A 25,922-nucleotide genomic window follows, 5' to 3' on the forward strand; every position below is an offset into this window, starting at 1 on the left:
TAAGGAAAAAAACGTAAGTAAATGTTGTAACAAAATGACGCTCAATTAATGAAAACTTTAATCACGTGTCCGGACAAACTAATTTTAATAATTAATGTTTCCTCCACGTGCTCGAATTATTGCCTGAATTCTGCTTGGCATGCCTAAAATCAAATGAGAAATGTCCTGTTGAGGAATAAGTTCCCATTCCTCTAAAAGGTCTTCTTGTAACTGATTTAAGGTTAAACGGACTTCGTATCCTTCGCCCAACCATGTTCGATTGGGTTTGCGTCTGCACTCAATGCTGACCAATCCATTACAGGAATGTTTACTTCATTTAAAAACTGTTTAGGGATTCTCGCACTGTAAGGCTTGGCATTATCATGCATCATCACAAAACCAGCATAAGGCACAACAAAACCCGGAGAATTTCTTCAATGTACCTGGCAGCTGTTATGGAGCCTCTCGGAACGATGTACAATTGTGTACGTGCCTCTAGAGATATTCCAGCCCATACCATAATTGAGCTCTCTTGATAACCTACCTAGGACTGAAGATACATTCTGAAAAAAGCTTATGTGGTCTTCGCCATACTCTCTCACGGCCAGCTGGAGACCACAAGGTAAACCTGGAATCATCGGTAAATAAAACGTGCCTCCAGTTACAGTAAAATGAGCATGGTTTCTGGCAAACTGAAGCCACGCAACTCGATGGCGCCTGAGAAGATTTAGGTCTGTTGCAGGTCTCCGACTGCTTAAATTTGCTTCTCCAAGCCTTCGTCTAATTTTTCGTTCACTTACGTTAGTATTCAGGACGTACTGAAGTTGATTTCGGATTTGTACAGCCGTGACACGACGATCTCGTAGACTTTTTAAGAGGATGAAGCGATCATCACGTGCACTAGTTCTTTGTTAGAGACCGGTTCCAGGTCGTATAGTGGTTCGCTATGGTTGTAAGAAACGTATAAAAATACGGTGCAGGTTCGAGATTTACAACCATAATTATTGAGATTAAATCAAATTAATTCCACTTCAAATTGTGTTTGCCACTTGATTCGACTTGACAGTTTACTCACATCAACAAGAACGGAAGAATAACAATTGAATACCAACAGCTACCATTACACTTTTAAAAGTGATAAGAATAGGCTATTCTTTATTTCTGATTTTTTATGCATTTTTTTGCTGCATGAGCCTATCAAACAAAAGATTGTACGAAGACTATATGGAGGAGTGAAAGAGAAAGCATTGTGGTGCAGGCGTAACAACTTTGAGTTGCATAGATGTTTTGGGGAGCTTGACGTTTGTGAACTTTATTAACGTAGCCTCAGACGCATGTAATCAGGCGAGAAGAAGACACGATAGTCAGAAAAGTTTTCGACTGAAGACAACGGCTGGGATGACGAGCGAGAGAAAACCGAAACTGAAGAACCTGAACAACTTCAAAGGGACAGGAGGAAATGGAGAATTGTTTTGAAGGCTTTGGCTCAGAATGAGCTGTAACGCCACTATAACGATGACTTATATGTTTTATCTTCACAAACATCACTAGTTTATGTTTATTATATTTATAACTCCTCCTCGGTAGTGATTATTCTCTAATATATATGAATTTTTTTTACAAGTGGTACTCAGTTATATGTACAACTTAAAATATTACTGTTGTTAGTTGCTGATAGTGTAAATTGTGTAAATAGATTATGAAGAAATTCTTTAATTTCTTGTCATATTCCATAAAAGTTACGAGTTACAAATTATTGCCAATCCAGTTATGAAAATGAAATTAAGTTCTTTCATCGATTGAAATATTTTTCATGGAAATGTTGAGATAATTTTTATAGAAAACAAAAACTAAGATTGTCCGTAGTCACAACCTACGGGAAAATGTAGAAGAAGATGGCTGCAGTAGTAGAATGTATCAAATAAACGAAGAAAGTGCCTATTGAAATTGGTTGAATAAATTTTAAATAAGAGGCCTACTTTTAGATATATTACTTAAAGATTAATCAGTATAACCTGGTGGTTTGATATCTTACCATCTACCTCTTATACTGCAGCGTATACCAAAATGAATGTGTGTATATGTACGTAATGTAAAACATTTCCATCGTGTTCGTCACTCAGAAACTGAAGATGACGACAGTAGCAATTTTGTAGATAATACAACAGTAAAACATTTTGTGTAATTTTGTTTGAAATAAATTAAAAGAGACATGCTCGCACGTGTGTCTGTGGTGGTTAGTTGGATTAGTATATTATTGTTAATGTTGTGCATGCCATTACATAAGAAACCAAATTAATGAAAACAACGGAACATTTTTACTGGAACAAAATCAATTCATATAAATTTTTATTTAAATATATAATAATAATTATAAGATTCATACCACCTGTCACCACTACCAGCCTTATTGGCATTCCATGCTTACTGATTCTTAATATATAATTTTCATTTATTCATTTTTTTCATTTTAACGTTTTAAATCATTATTATTAATTACAATTATTATTTTCATTTTAATTTTTACTAGAATTTGAAATTTATTTCTAAAATTTCTAGAACCAATATTTTGTGTCATCAAATTTTTCTAAGCGAGGTATCTAAACTTAGATACTAGCTAAAAAAAAAGTGCATTAGGAAACACAAGCAAACTACATTATTTGACATATTGTCATACGTCAAAATGACATGTCGATATGACTGTTATACATTTAACATTATACAGACAGCTGATTTTTTAATGATAAACTTTTATATTTCTTACATAAAGAAATATGTATATCATGTCTAAATAATGACAAGTAAGATCTAATAGATCTTCAAAATTAAAAGGTAGTCAAAAAGAAGGCGAACGTAGCCGTAGCAAAAACTAAAGCAGAACTGTATAAAATTCAATACCATGAACTTGATAACAGAGAGAGAGAGTCAAATGAAGATACATAAAATAGACAAACGTAGAGCAAAGAAAGTAATCATATTAGATGTATCTCAGATGAAAATAATAAAATACTAGTGTATAAAAAGGATGTCAAAAGGCGATGGAAAAAATAACTTTACAGTTTATTACGCGAAGAATTTTCATTACAAAAGATAACAAAAACTAAAGCAGCTGGACCCGATGATACCCCTCAACAAGAACGCACAGCGTTAGGAAAGAAACAAGTTGGCTAACAGGTTTGTTTGACAGAATTGTAGAACAGGGACAAATTCCAGATGAAAAAAATTTCCTGTACGCGTGTACACAAACATTAGTTTTTCAACAATACACAAACTAGGGAATATAAAACTACTACCATAAAAAGATGGGAGAGTGATTGATAGACGTATGAGTGAGAAAACCGAAATATCCGATAATCCGTTTGGATTATCGGATATATCGGATATTCATCCAGAGAAGGCATACAATACTTTGATATCCTCAAGAGGTTCTGTGGTGGAAGCTTAATAAGAAAACAACAACACTATAGCATGAGTGAATATGAAAGTAGGATAGCATCAGGCTGAATTCTTTGTCCTTACTTATTGTCGTTACTGTTGAATCAGATAATAAGTAAATTTCAAATTGACATTACTTTAGATTTTAATGTATGCTAGAAATAAGAGCTTCAGAAAAAAGGTACGGTAAATGACTGGTGGGAAGCCGAGAGTAAAGTTGTGCGAGTGGGAGAGGAAGTGCTAGGAAAAACATCTGGTAAAGGGCTTCTTAGAGACAAAAAAGCTTGGTGGTGGAACGATGGAGTGCAGCAGAAGGTTAGAGAGAAGAAAGAGGCGAGAAAGTGGTATGACAGGTCTAAGAGAGAGGAAGATAAGGATATATACAAGATAGCAAAGAGGGAAAGAAAGATCGTCTGCACAGCTGTATGAATAGTTGAAAACACCCGAGGGGATGAGAACGTTATACAGCATTGCTAAAGGAAGGGGCAAATCATCAAAGAACTTAATCCACGTGCGCCAGATTAAGAGTGCGGATAGAAGAGTGTTAAAAACCGATGTTCAAATAAAGCAAAGATGGTCTGAATACTTTAGAAAGTTTCTAAATGAAGAACACCAGAGGAGAGACAGAGGATGCAGGATCCCAAATGAGAATGTAATACCGGGTATAGCAAGAGATGAAGTTGTCGAGGCATTAAATAGGATGACATCGATAGAACAGTTTGGGTTTATGCCAGTAAGGAGGACAACGGATGCCTTGTTTGCTTTGAGACAGTTGATAGAGAAAAACGGCGAGAAGAAAAGAGAGCTAAATTTGGTATTTATAGATCTTGAGAAGGCGTACGACACAGTTTCTAGAGATATGCAGATGTATAAGAGCTATGAAGATGTTTGAGAAAAAAATGGATTTCTGAGAAAAACGTAAGGCTCGTGAAGATTATTTATGAGGGAGTGTACACCAAAGAAAGAACCTGTGTCAGATTGACCGAAAGTTTTTCAGTGACGGTCGGTTTGCATCAAGGCTCTTCACTGAGTCCCTACCTGTTTAATCTTGTTACCGATGTACTGACAGAGGAAATAAGGGAGAGGGCTTCTTGGTCAATGCTCTTTGCTGATGATATCGTGTTAGTAGAGGAGAGCAAATATATGTTGGAGGAGAGTAAAGAAAAGTTGGAGTGTTGGAGAAGGGAGAGAGAACTTAAGGTTAGCAGACCGAAAACGAAGTATTTATGGAAGGTAGTATCCCTATACTCAAGTAGTAAATGTGGTTGGGAGGAAGAGGAATGGTTGGGGACAAATAATTGTTTCGAGAAAAACTAGGACGAGCAGGAGAATTGAAATACCTTGGCTCCTATATAACGGAAAATGGGGCATTAACATTAGATCGAGAAATTGCCCACAGAATACAAGATGGTTGGTTTAACTGAAAGCGAATCATCGGTTTACTCTGTGATCGAAAAATTGGAGAAGGGCTGAAAGGAAAGATATACAAGAGTTTGGTGAGACCTGCATTGGTGTGTGGCGGTGAAGTGTGGCCTGTAAAGAAGATTCAGGAAAAGAAGATGGGGGTAGCTGTAATGAAAATGTTACGGTGGATTTTGGGTAGGACTAGGACAGGATCAGGAACGACTTGATTAGGGAAAAGCCTAACTACAGTCTCAAAAAATATTCTAGAACAAAGTTTGGTCAGAAGAAATGAAAACTATATGGGACGAAGGATAGAGCTGTTAGATGGAAGAAGTGGTAGAGGATAACGGGAGAAGATGGAAGGACTGTGTGGCAGAGGACTTGAGAGAGAAAGGTTTAAGTGAAGAAGACCCGATGTACAGAAACGAATGGCGACAAAGAGTAAGGAACAGCGACCCCTAAAAAGGGAAAAGCTGAGGAATCATAAGAAGAGGAAGACAAAAAAAAGAAGATAAACATTACAAACAAAAGTGAACAAAATACCTGAATATAGGATTCGAAGAGGAAACTACTATTGGAGATTACAGAGTAAATCACATTATCACATCATGTTTATGGATCCAAATAGCAAATTTCTGTTAGTAGGTACTCTACACTAGATTTTTCCACTATAATACTATATTAGAAACTTGTCTAATAAGGTTTTTTGGGCTTTCTCAAACAAAAGTGTATTTCGTTTTCGTAATCAGTTTTTCTACACCCGTTACAGTTTTGGCTGAACTAATCCTCGCACGGAGAGGCCCAGTCTACACAAAACTTTTCTTTTAATTTTTGTTTCGATCTAATCAAACATAGAAATCATCAAAATCATCGAAAATTTTTCAAAGCTGTTGAGTGCTATATCGTCCAAGTAGGTTTCAAAATAATTGAACAAAGATCCAAAATATGACTGACATGACACAGTGATACTCACTGTGATTGTAATTAAACATTAAACCCAAAAACTTTTCCAGGAATGGACTACAACTAAAAACAAGGCATTCATTTGCAAACATATCAAACAAAATATATAGATAGTTACCGTTTTTATATTCTTAACTAATCTCTTAATTATATAAATTTAATGTATCACCTGTTATCGTTATAATATATACGGTACTATAAATCAAACTTCAAAATCGAAATAAATCCATAAGCGCAATATTTATAAATGCAGATAATTTGGTTTTTCTTAATTTTTATTTTATTTCAATTTGGACCCAAATGAATTTTCAAGCTGGTTAAATATATGCTCCCAAAATTTCCCATCTGATTGTATAATTTATACGTGGTGTGACAAAAAATCTTATTTTCTAGCAGATCTTAAAGATTTCATTTTGCTAGTTTCAATAATGTGATGGAACTAGAAAAACGGCTATGGCAGATTTTAAAAACGAATCAGGTTACATTTTCATCTTGTGTTATAGAAAAAATTAAATAGTAGAGACAGAAGGACGTATACGTTTAGTAATAGGAATAAAATAAATTCTTTATAAAACGAAAGAGAAGATGAAGAAACATACAAAATTCTGAAGGAATAATATAGGAACAAAAAGAAAAGTTGAAGAAATTAAATAAAGGACAAAATATAACAATGGTTTAAACCTTTCAAAATCAAACTAGTTTAAATTATCGTTAAAAAAATCGTTATTTTAAATAAGTTGAAAAAAGTCATTGAATTCAGTCAATATTTTTAACGATTTTGAATTTCTTTTAAACATTTCTTTAAATTATTGTTCTTTTCTGTTTGTTTTATGAAAAATTTTCCAGAAAAATGTTCCATTTGTTTTCTCATAAATTCAATGGTCAATTTTTAACATAAAAAAACATTTTTTTATTTATTGACAAGAAGATTTTATTAAATTGTTATTGAATAATTATATATCATAAATTCTAAATAAAGCACTATTCTTTAAACAAGTAAAATGTCGTATCTTTGTAAATGTTTATACTTCACAAATAACTGAAACCGCAAATAGCACCAACTTGACAAATGACAAAGAAGGGTAACTTACGCCACGTTAATCAATCAACCCCCAAATTAATGAATATTTTTGAATTTTTTTTTTTCATTAATATGGTTAAATTAATACATATTAATTACAATAACAATTTTATTACGTATTTATTATGAGTGTACTAATATCACCGAAGATAAAATATAAGAGACAATTAGAAAAATGTGAATTTCGTATTTTTAGAGAATGAGATATTTTAGAAATACTAAATCATTCAACAAAATCGGATAAAATGATCTCACTTAATTTTGAGGCAGTAAAGTAAAATATACTGGGAGAATATTAATTACTTTGTGGTGCAAAACTGACTAAGTCCTTTTTTTTTAGACTTTTGAACCCTGCAATTAGCAATTTGAAACTTTAAAAACTTTCTTAAACTCTCTACAAAGATACAGCATTTAACTTAATTGAAAGAACTTGCTAAATTATTTTATTACCAAGTTTTTATTTTTCATTAAAACTTACCAAAGACGAGGCACAATTTTGACTTTAGAACAATATAACGGTCAAATATTTATGTTGTTATAAAGTCGCAAAGAAAAAGAAATTGTTGAGTTTCGGAAAAATTAATATCACTTTTGTAACAATTAAAAAAAAATATTATTTCCAAAATTGTGAAATTTGAATTAAATTATATAAAAAAAGATGGGAAATATCACGAAAAACAACTAGGAATGTTAGTATTATCTAATATTTTTCTCAAAAACTCAACTATAATTTAATAAATCTCTAAACCTTTTTATGAAATAAAATAAAGATTATTTTTTAAATGTTTTGCATTTCTGTTTCTTAGAGTACATTAATTCCTCTTCCTCAACTTTTGCTGCTATATTATGACTAAATTTCTTAACTCTTACTTTGTTTGAGATGAATTTACATAAAAATAAACACAAACATATTTTCCTTGTTTACAGTAAGCCTTTTAGCCTTTTCGTTGGCTATCTTGGATTTGAATGTTTACATTTTGTAGAATTATTTGCTGCTATATTACTTTTTGACGAGAACGGCAGTAAATTCTAAATGCTACATCAACTCAAATATTATAAGAAATAGAAGTTACATTAGAGCATAAAAAATCCTATTTAAAAATCATTGTTTGCCGGTAGATCTATTGGAATATGAGTTTACATCTGGTTTTCCTTTTATTTACCTTCTCATTGCCATGACAACATCAACAAACGCCAAATCAATTTATATTATTAAGGACCTGATATGCCATACATGAAATCGTGTGTACATTTGTACGATCACTATTGAAGGAAAATTCTAGAGTCTTGAAACTTATGAGGTTTGTTCAATTGAAATCCTTGTTTGGTTCAGAAAAAAATTATTGGCAAATACTTAATCGACAAATAATTACCACTAAAATTAAAGAACATATCCCATTGTTTTAGCAACTGATGTAAACTCTGCTTAAAGAATTCTTGTGGCTGTGACTCGAAGAATTCTTTTACTGCACTTTGTAGTTCTTCGTCAAACTGAAAACGATTACCCTTTAACGCCTTTTTCAGTGGCACAAAAGTAATATTTTCCATTTCTTTCGTTGTAGATTTTCTTTCCCTACTTTCGCAATATGAGGTCGAGTATTGTCGTGCAGAAGAATCACATCACATGAGAGCTATTCTGAACGTTTTTGTCATATTGCTTGGTGGAGCTTGTTCACAGTTTCATTACACAGGTTTGCATTGATATACACTCTAGGTTCTGTAAACTCTATGAGCAAGGGTCCTTCATCGTCGATAAAAATGTTTGTTACAGCACACTGATCGTATTTGAACGGATTGACAACAAACGCCATTTTTAAGTCATAATACTTTTAAAATCAGTCAAATACAACTTGTAAGAATTGATCAGCGTGACATTTACAAACATAACTAATATTGCAGAACATTAGTTGAGTGATTACAATGGTTTCCGAGGCTAACCTAGTCAAAGATGGGTTTCAATTGAATAAGCTCATACATTGGTAGCTATTGGTCAAAGAAAAAATCCTATTGACTTTGGGTAAACAAGTCAAAGGTTATCAAAATTACAGATCTCAGGACAGGAGGGCATACAGTCTTTAAGCTTGGTAAATCGTAGGTTTGGTACAAATTGTCACTGACCAATCAGCGCTTCGATCACACCTCCCGACCCGGTCCATTGGGAAATCCGAGAGAACAATGTATTGTGGGGGATAAAAGATGGTGCATTTTCAGCCAGAAGCCAGTTCTGCTCGTAATTTAAAGACTCCTATGTTTGGTTTTATATTTTCCAGACACCCACTTGGAATCTGCTATTTTATTTAGGTTTTTGATATTTGATTTATTTGATATTTTATGGCCTTTTTGACTTTTTTTACTTATCTAGATATTTATTTGTTGCTGGCAATTCCACTTATCAAAAAGATATCCATGTATTCATTTATCTCGTAGCTGGGTCTAGAAATACACTCTCACTTACGAGCAACTACGAGATGTTACGATAAATTGTGTGTCACAAATAGACGATAGATCAAAGTGTAAGCTGTAAGCACACTGCCTTCACATCTGGTGATAGTTTGCGCTTCAAAGATACGCCAGCAACACAATGGATACACATGGTGCCGTCTAATCTACTCCACAGGATGACAGTCCTCCTACAGCGACTGAATAGGTCAGCTGAACCGAACTCTTGCTCTAGAAGACGTCGAGGTGTTCCCTTTAAGAAGTTTACGAAAGCGTCTACAAAATATTGAAAACGCGTAAGCCTAACAAGAAAGCAGAAATAATAAGGAAGTATTTATCTACGAGATGTGGCTAATAAATAACGAGACTGATGCTGTAAAATATTTTATTTGGATTCCATACTTGTTTATTTATTATTACCTTCAGCCTAAATTCCCCTCTCTCTTTTCGCTTTCACAGCTTCAATAGACTTAAATCTTGTTCATCTTGATATAAATTTCACTTTAAAAAATAAATAGAAGTCTCACAGTGCAAGATTCGGAGAATAAGATGGATTATCCAACTCTTAAATCATGTACTTGCCTGGAAACTTCTTGAAATAAATGCAGAATGCGCCGATGCATTATATTGATGGAGAACACAACGCTTCAGCAAAACTGTGAAGAGTAATCTTAATTAACAGTTTGACTTTCTGAAACCTAGTTGAAGTATATAAACTCAAGAATATCGAAAAAATAATCATACTTTGAATTTTGATTTTCTCATTCAAACTTCTTGAACTGGCTCTCTAGGAACATGGTATTTTCCAGTAGGTGAATTGGCACTGTGTTTCTTGATCGTAAGTAAAAAAAACAATGATGTATAAAACAATAACATTATGTTATCCTTTTTTAAAGTTTGGACCAATTTCGATAGTATTTAAAGTGCCACATTTTTAAATCTTATTTTTATTCAAACGTGACACTTTTCGGCACCATTTTATCTTGTTTAGACTGTTATAATGTTATATAAATGTTGCTATATACATTACCCAACAATTCCCACAGTTTAATCAATTACACAAATACTTAACCGACGCACGGAGTGGTTTTACATTAAAAGCTGGCTAAAACCAAAATTTCAAAAACTAGCGATTCTTGTACCTAAAGCAGGTAGTTATATGTGACGTTATGTGGCACTATCTCCTCTTCTCCTCCCCAAATAACCTAATCAAACAAATTTGAAAGCTGTCACTTTGTAACACGTTTGGGCTGCGTTTAGTTTTGAGCTTTTACTACACTTTTTGTATCTACCTCTTCCGCATGATTTCAGTAATAAAACTTACCTACTTCAATAATATAATTAATTAATATTACAGGTAGATATTTATTGATTTTCAAGTATAAAATTTGAATATAATATATACCTATGTAAATATCATCCATTTAATAATAAATATGGGAATTAATGCGCATTCAAGGAATAATCTTCTTCTTCTTAAAGTGCCTATCCGTTCCGCATGTTGGCGATCATCACGGCTATCTTTACTTTATTTATTGCAGCGCGGAACAGTTCAGTGGTAGTCGTGTTATACCACTTTCGTAAATTTTGAAGCCAGGAAATGCGTCTTCTTCCCGGTCCTCTCTTACCATTTACTTTCCCTTGGAGAATCAGCTGGAGAAGGCCGTAACGTTCTTGATTTCTCATTACATGTCCTAACTTTTTAGTTTTGACGGTCATGAGAATTTCACGGGGTAGCGGGTGGCACTCCTTTACGATCCCGGTAGAGGATAGGCTACTACAGGGCTTGGTGACCCTGCTCCATGCTAGCCCCTGACATCCCTCCATCTCATTCGAGGGAGTCGGGTCCTTATACCCTTTCCTATCTTTCCCAATTCATCCTCACCTACATCCTTGTCAACTCGCCAACCCGCTCGGCAAGCGTGGCGTTTTAATTGCCATTTTCCCTTCAATATATCCATGTATACATCGAGATTCAAAAATAAAATACCCCAGGTGGGTAGAGTTTATAACTCAGAATCCCACTCCAATATGGACTGCCTCACGGATTCTGGGGGAGGCAGAAGATCGAAAATACATGACAATAATAAACAAATTAATTCTCAAAAATTTAAATTTGCTACATACAACATTAGAACCATGAGAACGAACGACCATCTAGAGGAATTAGAGCAGGAACTAGGGGCTATTAAATGGGATATTGTAAGCTTATGTGAAACGAGACTTCAAGGAGAGAAAAAGACCACCCTAAAATCTGGGCACACTTTATACCAATATAATTCAGAAGAGAACCACGGTCAAGGAGGAGTGGCTTTCATGGTCAACCGAAGAATAGAACACCAGATTGTAAAATACTCAGCAGTGTCGGAAAGAGTGATATATCTTGTATTAGAACTGAATAAACGATTTAGCTTACAAATAATACACTGCTATGCTCCAACTACCACTGCGGATGACGAGTCAATAGAACAACTCTACGAAGATATAACGCGAGCTAAAGACCTAGAAAAAACACATTATGTTATCATCACCGGAGATTTTAATGCAAAAATAGGGCAGCGAATACCAAGCGACTCAGACTACATAGGAAACTTCGGTCTAGGCAACAGAAACACCAGAGGAGAGACATTAGCAAATTTCATAAGAACCGAAAAAATGTTTTGCCTGAACACGTTCTATAAAAAACAAATACAAAGAAAGTGGACATGGCGTAGCCCGAACGGCCAGGTTAAGAATGAAATAGATTTTATCCTTTCCAGTGATAGATCAATATGTAAAAACATCGAGGTGCTGAATAAATTTAATACTGGCAGTGACCATAGACTAGTTCGTGCCGATATACATATTAACGTAAAGAGAGAAAGACGAAAACTATTAACAACAAACCCTTTACCGACGGCAGACATCCTAGCCAGTAATAAAGAGAAATATCAAGAGGAATTAGCACGGAAACTAGTAGCAAATACCTTTGAGCACAAGAATATAGATGAACTAGCTGAGAAAATAACTAAAGACATACAAACAGTCACTAAGAAACTTTTTTGCAGAATAAGAAAACAAAAAGAAGCTAAACTAAAACCCGAGACTCTAGAACAGATAGAGAAAAGAAGAAGAACGAACAGAGATAACCCGGACTATAAAGCGCTCAACAGAAGCGTTAAGAAAAATATTCGAATAGACCTCAGAGCTTATAGAACAAACCAGATTCTTGAAACCATAGAGAACAATAAGAACATGAAAGTACTAAGAACATGTAAATCCGCTGGCAGGAATAAAATCATAAAGATAAAAGACGACCGTGGAACATTGTGCTCGCATAAGGAAGAGATCGTTAGAGAAATCCGAAAATTTTACGAGAAGCTGTATACTTCTACTATTCCGAACCCCGGTATACCAACAAAACATATCTTAAATGTGGGCTCAGAGGATCTCCCTGAAATAATAACATCAGAAATTAAGCCGCCCTAAAACAAATGAAAAATGGGAAAACACCAGGAGAAGATAAAATTACTTCAGAGATGCTAAAAATGGGAGGCACTGCATTAGAAGAGGCAATGAGAGCATTACTGAATAAATGCCTATTGGAAGGACAAATACCAAAAGCATGGAAAAATGCGGAAGTCATTCTACTCCATAAAAAAGGAGACGCCGCAAATATAGAAAACTACCGACCAATAAGCTTGTTGTCACACCTTTACAAACTACTAACCCGAATAATAACAAATAGATTGACAGCTAAGCTAGATGCATACCAACCGGTGGAGCAAGCAGGCTTTCGTAAGGGTTTTAGCACTATCGATCACTTGAAAACAATCCGGACAGTTATTGAAAAAACAATAGAGTACAACATACCACTACATCTGGCATTTGTCGATTATCACAAAGCATTCGACAGTATCGAGAAATGGGCTTTCTTAACGGCATTGGACGACGCCAGAGTAGATTCAAGATATGCTGCCCTCCTTAAGAATATATACGATGATGCTACTTTTCACGTAAAAATAGATGATGATCTGGAAACTATGAAAATAGACCTTGGCAAAGGCATGAGACAGGGTGACACCATCTCACCCAAGTTATTTACTTTGGCATTAGAAAATGTCTTCAAAAAACTAAATTGGGTCGAAAAGGGATTAAAAATAGATGGAGTATATCTTAACCATTTGCGTTTCGCAGACGACATAGTACTAATAAGCACAGATATCCATGAACTAAAATCAATGCTACAAGATTTAAATCACAAATCGAATCAAATAGGATTAAAAATGAATCTCGACAAAACAAAGATATTAAGCAACAGCCTAGAAAACATCACGATAGATAACATCAATGTAGAAAAGGTAGAACAATATATATATCTAGGACATGCAATTAAAAAAGAAAAGGAAAATCAAACCCTAGAAATTAAAAGGACACAATTATCATGGGCTGCTTTTGGGAAGTTGAGCTGCATCTTAAAAGACAGAAAAATCCCAATACACTTAAAACGAAAAACCTATGACACTTGTATACTACCAGTTGCAACTTATGGATTGGAAACTATGGCAATAACAAGAAAAATGGCAGAACACTTAAGAGTAACTCAACGGGCCATGGAGAGGGCCATGTTAAATATAAGCCTCAGAGACAAAATTCCTAACACCGAAATACGTCGAAGAACTAAAGTAACCGACATCATGGAAAAAATAGCGACATTGAGATGGCAATGTAGCAAGATGGCACATGTAGCAAGACAAGACACCAACAGATGGTCTCATAAAGTGACATTCTGGAGACCTCGAGAAACAAAAAGAAGCGTGGGAAGACCCAAAAAGAGATGGATAGACGATATAACAGCTGTAGCTGGAAAGCAATGGATGAGAATTGCAAAAGATAGGGAAGCGTGGAAACAATTGGAGGAGGCCTATGTCCAACAATGGATGAATGAAGGCTGAAGAAGAAGAAGAAGAGAATTTCACATTCTGTCCCCATTCTACGCAGGACCTCCACATTAGTAACTCTGGATATACGTAAGATGCGCCTATAACACCACATTTCGAAAGCTTCGAGCCGATTCATAGATGCAACAGTCAGTGTCCATGCTTCCATTCCGTAGAGCAGAACTGTGAATATGTAGCAGTTCAATAGACGGCATTTTGTTTTTAATGATATGTCTCGACTGTTGAAAATGGTTCTCATTCTAACGAATGCTGCTTTTGCTTTTATTATTCGCTGTTTAATTTCTGTTGAGTGGTCCCATTGGCTATTTAAATTGGTGCCTAGATATGTATATTGCTCGACTCTTTCGATATTCTGTTGGTTGATTGTAATATGAGCGTTTAGTATTGGTTTTTTACTAATTGTCATAAATTTGGTTTTCTTTATGTTAAGAGGAATAATATAAATGCAAAAAATGATTTCAAAGAAAAATAAAAAAACAATTGAAGAACGTTAAAATTAACCAAGATAATGGTTACTGCCGGTATCAACGGAAGTGTTAGAAGGTTCAAGGTATTTCAGATTCAAAGTAAAGGTCAAAAAACGTAAGAGCTATTTTTTTCAAATATTTTTGTATATTTGGTTACGTTTATATTGAAAATTATAGAAAAAGTTGGTCGATCGGATAGCCAAGCGGGCTGGGCGGCTGGCTTCTCCTTCGCTTCACTGCGAGAGATGTCAGTTCAATCCCCAGCTCGGTGTACAGAAAACAAAAAGACTAACGCAGCAGTTTAAAATTCTAAATGAATCTGCGGCTTAGTCTAGAATATGCTGGTATCAGATCGGCCTATGGTGGAGCAGTACGGCAAGAGATAAGGGCTTGCGGCTTGGTGATACTCCTCCATAGATCCCTACCGGAAGCTAAATACCGGGATATATATATATATATATATATAGAAAAAGTTGGATTAATTTTGATTGAAGACTAAAAGGATAATGTTTTAAAAAATGGTTCAATATTCAGCACTTACTTTCCTCGGTACAAAAAAGTGTTGTAAAATCTCAAAACTAACGCAGCCAAAAGGTGTTTCAAAGTGACAGTTGTCAAACTTGGGATATTTGGGGAGGGGATATTGCCAGATGACGTCACATATAACTACCAGCTTTGGGGACGAGAATCGGTCCGAAATGCTAGTTTTTAAAATTCTCATTTTGACCAGCTTTTTATGAAAATACCACTCTGTACAACAGTCAGATCGAACCAGATTACTGATTTTTTCGATACTGACATATCCGTTCTTAATGTGTAAGGGTTACCCGGACGTGAATCATTTTCAACCTCTTTGCGGCTATCTTGAAAACGCTTAAGTTACTTTAAAAAATGTGCTCGAGATAAACATTAATTGCCATACACTTCATTCAATACACTATAAGTTTCAGAATTTTCATATAAAATTTAATAACAATTGTTGCTCTATTGTCGAATCTACCATTTTCCGTCTAAACTAAAAAACAATTATTATGAAAACATAAGACTTTATTTACAGAAGCGATGGTTACTTCATTAAAGAGAAGGCTTTACGTTAAATAGTTATCGGTTGTTAGCTTTGGTGTATACGCGCTTTTATTGTGGAAACGTAAATCTCGTTATGTAATAGCCACACATCTTATACAATATTATTGTGGCAAAAAAAATGTTGACTTCTAAATTACTCCAAGGATATATTACAAATAACTCAATCATTTCCACATATGAAGAATTTAAACCACTAATTAAGAATGAAGTGAAAAGATTACACGACAATTTTTTTATTCATTAAAATTATTATTTTGCACAGCGTAAAGGGAAATATTTATTTACTTCATTTGGTATCAAGCTCTAGTCTAGCCACTGGCAGTTTCTCACATTTATTAATTCTCTTTGTATTATTAATTAAAGAACATTAATAATGTACCAAATCAATACTATATAACCTGGAAAATGCACTCTAAGAAATGAAAGCAAAAGTAATTTTAATATTAAATATTAATAAGCCATATTTCTACTTTAAAATAGCAGAAGAATCAATACTTTTACTGATTAATTTCTTAATAAAATGTTAAAAACATTAAGACCAATTTTTTCAAAAAATCCAATTCAAATAAAATACAAAGTCATGCTGATTTTAATTTTGTGTCAATCATTGTTTCTCTAAGAAAACTAGTAGCTACTATTAAAAAACATACTGTTATTGGCCATCAGGTTTTCTTGCCACTTGTCCCTCTGTTCTTCAAGTACGTCTCCAAGGTACTGAGCTACCTTTCTGGTAACCTGCTCCACGAACCCATCAAGCTTGCCCAGATCGTCAGAAAGTCCTACCAACTGATCCAGAGTACCAACCTATAATATATATCGACAAAAATAAAAGTAGTTTGTTTAAATAATAATCTAAAAATATTGACTTAAAATGTGAAACTGTGATGTGAGGGATTCCACACCAAGTAACTAAAGTCAAGAACATGAAGCTTCTAGATTTTTCTGAAATTGTTTACACTTATTCATCACTATTTTTACTAGGAATAAAGTCACAATTTTACTTTAAAATAAGTTTATTTTTACTTTCCGACTTTCACTTCGAAACAGTGTATACCAGTACAAAGCGGAGTGAGACAGGGTGACTCGTTAAGCCCACTTCTCTTTAATATAATAATGGACGAAATAATACAAGCAGTATGTAAAGGTCATGGTTACAGAATGGGGAAAAAAGAAATCCAAGTATTATGTTATGTAGACGACGCGACGCCGCATTAATCGCCGAGACAGAAGACGAGCTCCAAACACATCCAACACATCTTCAATACAAGAGCCAAGAAATAAAATATGATAATATCAACAGAAAAAACCAAATGTATGACAACATCTAAATACCCTATACGATGTAAAATCGAAATTGATGGGAAAATAATAAAGCAGGAAGCAAGGTTTAGATATCTGGGAATAGATATAACTAGTTACGGAGATGTTGAAGAAGAAGTACGACAACAAAGCTTAAAAGCAAGTAAAGCGGCGGGATCTCTTAATGACACAATCTGGAAGAACAAACACCTAAGACTAGACACAAAAACAAGAATCTATAACGCAGCAATTAGACCTATATTAACATACACAGCGGAGACAAGACCTGACACATCTAGAACGAGACGACTTCTAGAAACACTAGAAACAACAGAGATAAAAATACTTCGACGGATATCAGGTAAAAGTCTGTTGGAAAGGGAGAGAAGGAGGAGAGGAGTGGAACGAACACACTAGTAGAATGGCAGAGGATAGGATAGTACGAATAGCACGAGATAAATCACCAAATGGACGAAGAGTATTGGCAGACCAAGAAAAAGATGGTGCGATAATTTAAAAAATTTGGAGGCTAATGTTGAAGAAGAAACGGGCTTTAAAGTCTACATACAAGAAGGAAGAAGAAGATGACTTCGGAAATCATTCTCAAAATACAAATTAACATGCCAAGAAAATAGCTTCAAAAAGATGCTTATTTTTTATCATCAAAAAACTTTTCAGCTAAATCTGCCAACTGAAAGAACTCCACTGAACACTAAAATATTTTAGTGAATATTAAATATGTTGACTTTGTTTTTATAAAACATTGCTTTGGAATGTGTAAGAAAAATTGTGATATTTGAATTTAGATGCAAAATAAAATTGCATTTGCAATACAAAATTTTCCTTTATAATCCGGTCCGGATTTTTTTTATGTTGGTTGTAGTCAATCGTCTTTTAAGTTTTTGTAGAAATATCTACGAGAGCTTGCTTATAAGCAGAATTTAAATATGCTCCTCTGAATATGTTATAGAAAATTCAGGAAAAAATATATAACGAAAAATCGATGTTACAGACCAATACTTTTTAACCTTTGCTTATATTTCTAATATTCTATCAAAGTTGTTTCGTACAATTAGTATAAAAAAATTCCCAACTGCAGAAAAGAAAGTTCACGAAAAAGTTGTGAAAATAACGTTTTGGAAATTTTCTTCTGGTAAATAGGAAAACTCTTATATTTTGAAAATTTGGATACCTATTCCAGATTCTCAAGGAAAGTTTACACAGAAAATACATTTTTACTCTTACTTTAATACACTTCTATAAATATGACATATTTAAACATTCATTGCATATCAGTTTTCATCAATGATTTTATAAAATTTGAGACAGAAAAATTCAAAATGTATGCATTAATGCGTAATTGCATTTGTTGATGATAAATGCAAGTAATATCCTGATTTTGATGACTAGGAGAAAATGTAAAATCATTGCTGCTGTCAAATTTAAGTTTAATTCATGGAAGGAAAAAACTTTTAAAATCCTAAATACATTTAAAAACTTTTTGTCCAAGTTGGATAGCACAAGTTGGAAATATTGTGACAGTTTTCGTTTTTCCAGCTTTCATTGTGAAATTTAAAAATTTTGACATCGTGTTGAGATAGATTTATATCTGACAAAGTATTCTATGAAATTTGTGTCACACATAAATTTTCACTAATGCAAACAGTGAACAATTTATATCAGCGATATATATGTCAATTATCGGTGACTTTTGTTGACACATCTATAGCTATAGATGTAAACACTTGTTAGTTCAAAATTAAAACTGTCAGACATTGCAAACAGTTGGATGCTACTCTACTTTTGACAGTCGTATTGTGATACAAGATGGGTGATAACAAAGAGTAAGTAGTTGTAAGCTGATGTGGAACAATTAATTAATTTGTAGCAATGTAAACATAAATTATGGGATGTTACAAGTACAATTTATAAGGACAGATTAAAAAAAATATAATGATTATCAGGAAATGGCACAACAATTTAATACTACAGTGGAGTTACAGCAAGTTGTTCTTTAACACTAATTGCTTTTCTGAATTTGGTATCTTGCTTTCATATAATGGTAGCAATTCTAAAAGGAGGTTTTTCGAAATCAGCAGAATTGATTCTAAAAAAAGTCGCTGTGCTGGATCTTTAATAATGAACTCAAGACATTAACTGATTGTAGGCACCGTATTTTTCATGTCTCAAAATCAACTCTTGAATCCACACAGATCACTTTTTCTTTCTAGCGAGATAAAATAAACACTTTTCAAAGAAATATATAATACAGGATAGAAATATCAGGTATCCACAAAATATATATGTACACGGTGGGCCAAATTTATTTGGAACCCATTTTGACTTTTTTAGTTTTGTTCCGATTTTGATGAAATTTGAAACCTACATTGATAGGGCATATTTAAATTAAAATTTAAAAGACTAAGGAAAAAAAAGGGGTCTAAGTAAGGTCATTTTTTTAAAGGCTTACTTTCAAGGTCGCTACAAAAGTCACCCTGTTAATATTTAAATTCAAAAATTAGTATTACTTTTAATAAGTAACCAGAAAGACTACCCTTAAAATCGTATTAAAAATGTTTAAGCGTTTGGAGCAAAATAAATGATATTCTGAAAAGGCGTACATAGTTTTTTTATTCAAAAGATAATACAAATTTTTTAACTAAACAAAACAACTTAAAATTAATTAACTAAATTCATTCTGGATGTGTCCCCGCATGGTTATTTACTATAGCTTGCAGTCTTTGACGCCACTGTCCAATTGATCATTTAATAATGTCTTGGTCGAATTGGTTCCAACAAAAAACTATCCGATATATTATGTTACTCACAACTATCAGCAGAGATTAACGTGTTTAGTTTACTGTTGTCATCATTAAAATGAAATCGGGGAGGGGAAGAACAAAAACTGGCAGAAGTCATGAAAATATTGCCATGATAAGGGAAATTCTTGACAATGTTGGGCAAAATGATGTTATTAATTCAAGAAAAAAATAAGAAACATTAAATGTACAACTGTGTACCTTGAATAAGTGACCATTCAAAAAAATTTATTGTCAAAAAATATCTGTAGATATAAGAAATAAAAGATTTGAGAGAAGCAGACAGTTATTAAGAAGGTTCAGAAGCAGATAACAAATTGAAAAACTCTGGATTTCAGATGAAAAAGTTTTTTCATTGCGACAACCAAAGAACCTCCAAAACAATAGGGTTTATTCTGATGGTCGAAAGAAATCTGAGATACCGCTAGATTTACTTTTAGTTCCAAGGAGTCATTTTTCCGCCTTACTCATGGTTTCACTCACAGTATCAATGAGAAAAACAGAAATTTATATTGTAGACGCTGGTGTTAAAATCAGAAATATTTTAAGGAATATGCTTGCTGATATAGGAAATATTAGCCACGATTCACCTTTTAACAAGATGAAGCACCATCCCATACTTCCAGAAGTACCATAACATATTTGCCAGAACAAGTTGCAGATTTCATCGAACCTAATATGTGGCCTCCAAATAGCTCTGATCTTAACCCTGTTAATTACAATCTTTGGAGTGCATTAAAAGCCATGGTTCACAAAAACTCTATTTTCAGCACTAACGATGAATTAAAACATCGGATAGTCTGTTGTTGGAACCAATTTGACCAAGAAATTATTAACCAATCAATTGGACAGTGGCGTCGAAAAATGCAAGCTGTAGTAAATAAACATGGAGTAAATAAACACATTCATAATGAATTTAATTAATTAATATTAAGTTGTTTTATTTAGTTACAAAATTTCTATTACCTTTTGAATAAAAAAAAATTAACAAAAATACTGTGTAAGCCCTTTCAGAATGTCATTTATTTTGATCCAAAGGCTTAAAAAATTTTAATACGATTTCAAGGCCAGTCTTTCCGGATACTTATTAATAGTAATACTAATTATAGATTTGAAATATTAACAGGGTGATTTTTGCAATGACCTTGAAAGTAAGCCTTTCTAAAAATGACCCTTACTTAGACCGTCCTCAGGGTTTTCCGTTAGTCTTGTAAATTTTAATATAAACATGCGCTATTAATATAGGTTTCAAATTTCATCAAAATCGGAACAAAACTAAAAAAAGTTAGTTATAAGGTCAAAATAGATTCCAAATTAACTTGACCCACTGTGTATATGCTGTGTATATTTTAAAGCGCCATACATTTATCTCAGATTTAGCATTTCTAGAATGTCTTAGAATACTTAGCTCTATTAATTTCTATCAGTATGTAAATAAACACTGAAAGTAAATTTCTGTCTGATACTTGGCATTTATTTACGGAGGGAAGTGTCAGATGTAAACATATGTTTAAGCAGAAAATTTTATATTGATTATATATTTTACATGTACCAAAGCAAAGTTGTGCTGAAATCAACCTTTTTAATGAGTGATTCTCCTGAAAATCTTAATACATGGTCTCTAATTGACTTATTGAGCTGATATTGGGAAAAGTTTATTTTTATGATAAAGAATAAGTGTGACAATTTCAGCCAAATCAAAGACAGTTGCTTCTTACTTTGCTTAATTGGCATGGAATTACTCAAAGGTAAGTTAGATCACCTTAAATCAATAAGAAGTGAATCCTACATTAATAGATTTCAGTTATTACTACTTAAATAACACACATACCATCAATTAATTTATATGAATTAAATCAAAAAGTTTAAGTCAAAAGTATGTTATTGATATGAGAATTAGGTTAAGTCAAATTAACTAGAAGCATAGGCATATAATCAAGATAAACTGATCTTAATATAATACAAGATAGACTGATCGTTGCAATATCAGCCCATGTCTCCAGTGTGACAGAGAAAATTGATACAAAGCAGTCCTTGCATTTCTTTCTAATTTGCCAGGTTTATCGACCACGTGACCTAAATGACCAATGAGAAGGTCATGTGGTCGATAAACCTGGCAAATTAGAAAGAGATGCAGGGATTGCTTTGCGTCAGTTTTCTCTGTCGCACTGGGGGAATGCGATTGTATTGCAGCAGCCAGGCTATCTTGTATTCTATGTTTATGATTAGAGGATAGAACATTAATTAGAGGTTAGGATATTATTCTCATTACTAATCATGAATTTCACATTGATATAATTTTTTCATTACACAAATTCATTTCTGGAACTCTTCTGAGGAAACAGTACACAGTTTTGTTATGTTTACTCACTCGAAAATAATCTTTATGATATAGAGTCAAATAAATAACAAATTTAAAATACATAAAAGCAGATATAGCTCCCATATAATAGCTTGTAACTAGTGGTGTACTTCTAGATATGCATTTTTACTTTTACACACTTTACACAATTCACTTCATTTGAAAAAATTATATAGTTGTTGTAATATTCAAATTTTGAAATTACAAAATATTTAAAAATGAATATTATTAGTAATACATTCATCATAACTGTAAATTCGTTAGCATAGAAACACAAAATTTTATCTCAGTTTAGCAGGGCTTATTTATGGGTTTTAAAAAAATGATTTGCATTTTGTAATGACTGTAGGTTATTCTCAAATTTTTTATTCCGAATAGTTAATCTTAGTAATGTTTACTTTACGGTAATACAATCGTACGCAACAATGGATAAATTATATTCTCAAAATAACAACAATTAGATAAAGTAGCAATAATACATTTTTATGTACCTAACTACAAAGTCTATTATTATAACGGTTTACTGTTGGGTATCAGTAATTTATTTGTAATTCTTTATTGCTGTAGCATTATAACCTAATTTCACAACTGAGGGTTACCTCTAAATTTTACTAATAATAATAAAATAGCCGGTGCTGAAAGTGGCTTCATGCAGGACAACCGAGGCAGCGCATGAAATGGACCCATGAATGAAAATATTTTGCGCTTTTATTAGATGGTGACAAACCTCAATCAAGAAACGATCGGCGATTGATAAAATTCGTATGCCAAATTTTGCAAAGAGTACCCAAAAATGCAAGTATCTGAACAAGTAGCAGATCAATACCACATAATTTATTTATTTATTTATTTTCAATGGGCAGCTGCCCAACAAGATTAACGATGTTTACAATGTATACAATAAAACAAAAAAATATAAGTATAAATATCACAATAATAGAAGTATAAATATCACAAACTTAATCACATAATTTAGTTTTACACATCAAAATGATGATTACCAGATAAAATGTAATTATCAGAAATATTCTCATCCCAGAGACTAGATGCAGTACCATCAGAAGAGAAGTTGAATGGGAGATTCATAATCAAGATGTGGTTGGAAATCAAGTCCCTAATGAAATACATGTGCAGTTTTTTGAGGTTGTCTTAGGTAGGACTCAACCTCTTGCGTATTTTCTTCTTTCAAGTAGTTGGATCAGCCTTCCTTTTTCTTTTACATTGAGAACTGGCACTACCATCACTGGTACCCACTGTATTCACATTCAGCTCCAACACAATGGTTCCTTCATTCCTTGCTTCTGTCTTAGTTGTCATTTTTTAAACCAAAGAAGTAAAAGACTCCTCCGATGAAGATTCAGGAGTTGACAAAACATAATGAGGATCATCAATGGAATCGTCACCAAAAAATATATCCTCACATTGTTCATATCCTGATACATTATCATCATCTGAATGTGTCACTTGTTTTGATGAGAGCGGTCAATTATGAATATGTTTCATCATCTCACACAGATTTGTTAAGATCTAAGACAACTAACTGCTTCCTTCTTGAATCCATCATTGCTTAATAATAAAATTATAATACAGTATTATAACAGATCTCTATAACAATTAACTTAAAACTTATTCCAGGTATTTACACTTTCACAATTGTAACAGGAAATACGGCAAAATCGTGGGTGCATTGCCGCAAATCTGACATTATTATTCTTTTTTTTTGGGAAAAATGAAACGAACTGCAGTGGAACTACTCGTCAAATAAGTCAAGATCGGATTACCTATCAGTTCTCGCAAAACTATCCTTCTCCCATCATTTCTACGATCTGACCTTGGATTTCATTTAGATTTGACAAGACGTACGTTTTGCTGTTTACATGCCACGTTTTATTGTTTAGGATTTGTCCTACCCAACAAAACATACAATAAGATGTAGCGTGAAAACGGGCTTTAAGACCAAAGTTAATTATCTTTTTGCAAATTTCTGGTTTACTAATCAGGATTACAGTTTCTTTCCCTGTCAATTAGTCTGTTTCTTTTTTTTTTAATTATTTTTATAGTTTAAATCAGAAGTAAAATAAGAAAAGTAGCAAAAATAACATCCAAATTTCAAATAGAACATTTTTTTGTATTGTTATCAATCATATTATTATTAATGGTATTTCTGGATAAAATTTTCTGTAAAATGGTAGGTATTTGTAGTTCGTAAAAAATGAACAGAAAGCAAGTTATGTTTGCTCACATTGATTAAACAAAAATTATTTAATAAATAAAGTTATCACCAAAAACAAACTAAACTATTAAACATTCTGTAAATATATTCATCTGGTTCACTTCTGAGATATTAAATTATTTCATATTCACCTTAGGTTAAAAAGGTACTTACTTTCAAGTCTGGGATTTGAAACTTGTAGTTAGTTGACAAATTATTCTGTTTACTTGTTAGGTTATTCATTGTGTCCCATGTCTGTTGACAGGTCTTTTCCCCTGGGGCAGATATCAACCAATACTCAGTCATTTCTTCTTGGTGATCAGAAAGTATGCTTGCTCTATGTGAATGAAGTCTATGGTGGCTTCCAAGATCTTCTTTATCACTCCTAAAATAAAAAAATAGTTATCTATTTTCCAAATTATATATCTATAGTGGTACTTTGATTTTTTAAGCTTCATGTTGAATTTCAATTAATGTTGTCATGTGACTTTTAAACTCAAGATTGTTTTAGAGCTAAATAAACATATTAACAATATTAAAATAAGAACTATTCATAGGTATTAGTAAACTACTGTATACTGCTCAATTTACAAGAGTGAACAAGCTTTTTCTCAAAATAACAAAAAAATTATATTTCTTCTTGAGGAACCAATCTGTTTTTTTATTTAAATGCATAACAAACACAGGCCCATTGAAATATAAAAAGAAAACTTAGCTATTTTGATTCTTCTAGGTCATGCTAATGTAGTCCCTACCCTTAAGAAATAGTTAAAATTATAATTATTGGGTAGAAGTATAGTTTAAATGAATTTTAGACATGGAAACAATGAGTGAAGTTATTTTTATGCTCTTTTAATTTTTAATTCTTTAAGTTGATTGATGAATAGTCGATATTATTTTACCTTCAAATAATGGAATAACTCCAAAAAACACCCCTTTCAACCACTCCCCAATGAACAGAGTCAGCCCAGCTGATCGTTATTGAAGTTTCACGTGATTGTTGGTGCCGTCATTTGTCTTTAGATGGACCTACCCAAATGACATTTAGGGAGTTTTTTACGTTAAGAATTCAAAAATAATTTTTTAAACATTATAATATATTTTATATTCAAATATTAAAAAAGTAACAATTATTGGCTTATTGGCTATAATAATTAATAAATATAAAAATGTTAATTGTTAAAATTATTATAGTGGATCTAGGGTTTTATATTTTAATGGAAATCAAAATGCTTACGAAGATGCCTGATCTTCATATTCATTATTTTCATCTTTAATGCTTCCACTACGACTTCTATTGACAAAGTGCATCACAAATATATAAGGATATTATATCTTTTTAATCTTCCAGCCAAATAGTAAAAGATGTTGACAATTCAAATTTTCTTTCATTTTTGACAATTTTGGTAAATTGTCAAATATGTATTTTCTTCTTG

The 25,922-nt window shown here is 32.9% G+C and overlaps 1 protein-coding gene across 1 annotated transcript in view; it reads right to left on the reverse strand.

Annotated features, from left to right (window-relative positions):
- Positions 1–25,523, reverse strand: part of Vha44 (V-type proton ATPase subunit Vha44) — a 59,861-nt gene extending 34,338 nt beyond the window's left edge. The window contains exons 1-3 of the mRNA XM_072522724.1: positions 25,389–25,523; positions 24,661–24,871; positions 16,445–16,598 (exon numbers count right to left, since the gene is read on the reverse strand). Of these exons, the coding sequence (XP_072378825.1) occupies positions 16,445–16,598; positions 24,661–24,792 (286 nt within the window). The 5' untranslated portion in view covers positions 24,793–24,871; positions 25,389–25,523. The remainder of the gene's footprint in view (positions 1–16,444; positions 16,599–24,660; positions 24,872–25,388) is intronic.
- Between the last annotated feature and the right edge of the window lie 399 nt (positions 25,524–25,922).

This window comes from Diabrotica undecimpunctata, chromosome 2 (genome assembly GCF_040954645.1).
Source record: "Diabrotica undecimpunctata isolate CICGRU chromosome 2, icDiaUnde3, whole genome shotgun sequence".
Lineage (NCBI taxonomy): Eukaryota > Metazoa > Arthropoda > Insecta > Coleoptera > Chrysomelidae > Diabrotica > Diabrotica undecimpunctata.